Here is a 3595-nt window from a genome sequence, read left to right on the forward strand (position 1 = left end):
AGGGGATGCAAACACGTACCGATTGGATGGCGGGACAGACATGTCAGAAAAGCCCTGCTTTGATTGGGTAAAGTTGCCGTCAGTCAAGCTGCAAGAGCCTATCGGTGGAGGAGAACGCTCCACGAAGGCAAGAGCACAGTCCCACCCTTCCTTTATTTCCCATTGGTTAGCGGCGGCCTTCTGCGGGATGTTCCACGCTTCGGTTGGACAAAATCTCCGTCCGTCAAACTGACAATGCACGTCCCACCCCCGCAACGGTCAGCACCCATTGGAGGCGAAGGGGCCTTCGAGGTCTGATTGGTCTGCAGTGCAGTCCGTCACAGGCGAATACCCGCCCTTCGCTGCCCCGGCGCCATTTTGTTCTGGAGGGGACTTTTTTTTTCTCAGGGCGGGAGGGGTGGGAGGAGGATTGCCCTCTGACCTCTGTTCAGGTTGACCAAGGGCCATGGAGGAATGAGCGCCCAAGAGCATCTCTAAAGCCATCTTTTTTTCACCTTTCTTTATGTAACCTTTGCCTCTGAGCCCCGAGAGAGACGTTTACGCTGATACAGAGGGAAGGTAGCCCACTTCATCCACCGCCAACCCCTTAGCGCAGAGTGACGCCAAGCCCAGGTCAAGATGGCTGCCCCTCCCTGACGGTTCGCAGCTCCCCATTGGCCGCCCGGTGACCTCTATAACTCCGCCGCTGCTACCCCACTACAGGCACGCTTCCCTCGTTCCTCGCTCTCCCCGTTGCCCACAAGCACCCGAGACGAAAGGGGTCGAAGGAAGGAGGACGACGTAGTGGGCGTCCGGCATGGCGGCAGTGGGTTTCGATGACTTCCCGGGCCCCTGCTCGGACCTGGCGCTGCCCCCGCTCTTCGGCGGCCACATCCTGGAGAGCGAGCTGGACCAGGAGGTGGAGTTCACCGACTCCGGGCTCCACGAGGGCCGGGGCCGCGAAGAGGAGGACGTGCAGGACGACGAAGAGGAGGGCGACGAGGAGGAAGAGGAGGAGGAGGAGGATGAGGAGGATGAGGAACAGGCGCTGGGGAGGCGCAGGGAGGCGTACCGCCGCAAATACCACGCCCTGATGCGCCGCTGCAAGGAAATTGAGTTGGTAAAGGTGGACTTCCACTGTTTTCCCCGTGTTGTCCCAGCCTCCGCCTCCCACCACAGGGAGATGGATATACTCTAGGGGACTTGAGCTCCATAATCCAGCCAACACTACCCCCCCACCCAGTGCCTACTGTGTTCATGTACTGTGTGCAATATCCAACTATGTATTGGAGTCGAGCTAAAACAGACGGAGATTAGAATTCAGTGCAATGCTGTTATTAACGATCAACTATTCCATTTCCATTTTAGGTGAACGAGATGCTACTTAACCGCTTAGAGTGTGTTGCAAAAATAACTCAGAGACTGAAACAAGAACGAAGGTTAGTATTCCCTGGGTTAGAGACAGAGACAGAGGGGAAATCAGACAGCATTCCTGATTCCTGTCCAGTGATCCCTGGGTTAGAGAGAGACAGAGGGGGAATCAGACAGCGTTCCTGATCCCTGGGTTAGAGAGAGAGACAGAGGGGGGGGAATCAGACAGGATTCCTGATCCCTGTGCAGTGATCCGTGGGTTAGAGACAGAGAGAGAAAGGGGGGAATCAGACAGGGTTCCTCATCCCTGTCTAGTGATCCCTGGGTTAGAGAGAGAGAGAGACAGAGGAGGGGGGAATCAGATAGGATTCCTGATCCCTGTCTAGTGATCCCTGGGTTACAGAGAGAGAGAGAGAGAGAAAGGGGGTTGAATCAGAGAGGGTCCCCTCTCTGTTTGTGCCAGTTCTGTGGGAGCTTTAGGATGACCTGCTAGAGGCTGTTTGTCTAGGACTTCTCACCAGATGCTAACGTTGTCGATTTCTGCCCCATTAGGTTCTTAATGAAATGCCTGGACTCTCATGGGGACTGTTACAGGACGGCCCAGCTCACCATCCTGCTCGAGGTGAGGGCCGTTATCGGCAAACACGCCGTGTTCGTTAGACTGGAATAAACCACCCCCCCACCACAACCAGCACCGTCTCCCCCACCCGTCACTCAACCAAACCTTCAGTACGTCATGGGGCGGCCCTAGTGGTACTACCGCTGGGCTGTTAATCCGGAGACCCAGGTGATATTCCGGGGATCTGGGTTTGAATCCCGCCACAGGAGATGGTGGAGTTTGAATTCGATTAAAAATGTCTAGGATTAAGAGTCTGATGACGATCATCTGGTTCACTAATGTCCCTTTAGGGAAGGAAACTGCCACCCTTACCTGGTCTGGCCTACACGTGACTCCAGACCCCACAGTGACGTAGCTGACTCTCAGCTGCCCTCCAGGGCGATGACAGATGGGCAATAAATGCTGGCCTGGCCCAGCGACGCCCCCTCATTGCCTCAATGAATCACGAAAGATCCTCCCACAGAACGAAGCTCTGACCTTGTCCTCCCTGTCCGCCCTCACTGCAGAATACTGTAGGCCAATGCAATCTGTTTCTGACCCCTCCCCACCAGTCTGTCTCCCTCTCTGTCTGTCTTCTTGGCTCCCTGTCTATCTCTGTCTGTCTGACACCCACTCCCTGTCCCTCTCCCTCTCCATTTTTCTCTTTCCAACTCTCCGTTTCTCCCTCTATCTCTCTCTCTCTCTTTCTCCTCTTTCCCCTCTCCATACCTCTATCTCTGTTCCCATTTCCGTGTGTTTCTGTCTCTCTCTATCTCTCTGTCTGTGGTTCTCTCTCCTTGTAATAGAGTCATACAGCACTAAAACAGCCTTTGGCCCAACTAGTCTTTATGCCTGTCTCTTTGTGGGGTACGTGGAACATTCCTTATTCCAGTCCTATTCCGGCCCCCACCCACAATCCTTTCTCCGATACATCGATGATATTGTCAGTGCTGCTTCCCTCTCTCGTCTGGAATTGGAAAACTCCATCAATTTCGCCTCCAGTTTCCACCCTGCCCTCACTTTCACCTGGTTTATCTTTGACTCCTCCCTTCCCTGACCTCGATATTTCTGCTTCTATTTCTGGGGATTGACTGGTCACTAATATCCACTACAAACCCACCGACTCCCACAGCTACCTGGACTATACATCCTCACACCCCGCTTCCTATAAAGAATCCATCCCATTCTCTCAGTTCCTCCATCTCCGTCTCATACGTTCAGATGAGGCCAACTTCGACAAGGAAACCTCCGAAATGTTCACCTTCTTCCTCAACCAAGGATTCCCCAGCTCCGTTGTCGACAGGGCCCTCAACCAGGTCCGACCCATCTCCCGCACTTCCGCCCTCACCCCTTCTCTTCCCTCCCGCAACAGCGATAGGGTTCCCCTTATCCTCACCTACCATCCCACCAGCATCCACATCCAGAAGATCATCAGGCTCCATTTCCGCCACCACCAGACACACATTCCCCTCCTCCCCTCCCTTGTCCGCCTTCCGCAGGGACCGTTCCCTCTGGGACACCCTGGTCCACACTTCCTTCATCCCCAACACCCTTCCACAGCCCTACGGCACCTTCCCCTGTAATCGGTGAAGGTACAACACCTGCCCATTTACCTCCTCCCTCCCAGTATCCAAGGGCCCAAACAAA

The 3595-nt window shown here is 54.6% G+C and overlaps 1 protein-coding gene across 1 annotated transcript; it reads left to right on the top strand.

The window, feature by feature from the left end:
* The first annotated feature begins 355 nt into the window (after nucleotides 1-355).
* On the top strand, nucleotides 356-2046 carry tfpt (TCF3 (E2A) fusion partner). The gene is made up of 3 exons (XM_048594194.1): nucleotides 356-1099; nucleotides 1348-1418; nucleotides 1903-2046. The coding sequence occupies exons 1-3, from the start codon at nucleotides 797-799 to the stop codon at nucleotides 2018-2020; spliced, it is 492 nt and encodes a 163-aa protein (XP_048450151.1). The 5' UTR covers nucleotides 356-796; the 3' UTR covers nucleotides 2021-2046.
* Nucleotides 2047-3595: the final 1549 nt, after the last annotated feature.

Source organism: Rhincodon typus, unplaced genomic scaffold (genome assembly GCF_021869965.1).
Source record: "Rhincodon typus isolate 14 unplaced genomic scaffold, sRhiTyp1.1 hic_rhity00006867, whole genome shotgun sequence".
In the NCBI taxonomy this organism is placed as follows: Eukaryota; Metazoa; Chordata; class Chondrichthyes; order Orectolobiformes; family Rhincodontidae; genus Rhincodon; species Rhincodon typus.

What these genes read in the sequence shown, in the direction of transcription:
- tfpt (XM_048594194.1), top strand. Translation starts at nt 797, where the DNA reads ATGGCGGCAGTGGGTTTCGATGACTTCCCGGGCCCCTGCTCGGACCTG. An exon ending in GCTGCAAGGAAATTGAGTTG is followed by an intron (nt 1,100 to 1,347) that starts GTAAAGGTGGAC and finishes TTTCCATTTTAG; the next exon opens with GTGAACGAGATGCTACTTAA. An exon ending in AGACTGAAACAAGAACGAAG is followed by an intron (nt 1,419 to 1,902) that starts GTTAGTATTCCC and finishes CTGCCCCATTAG; the next exon opens with GTTCTTAATGAAATGCCTGG.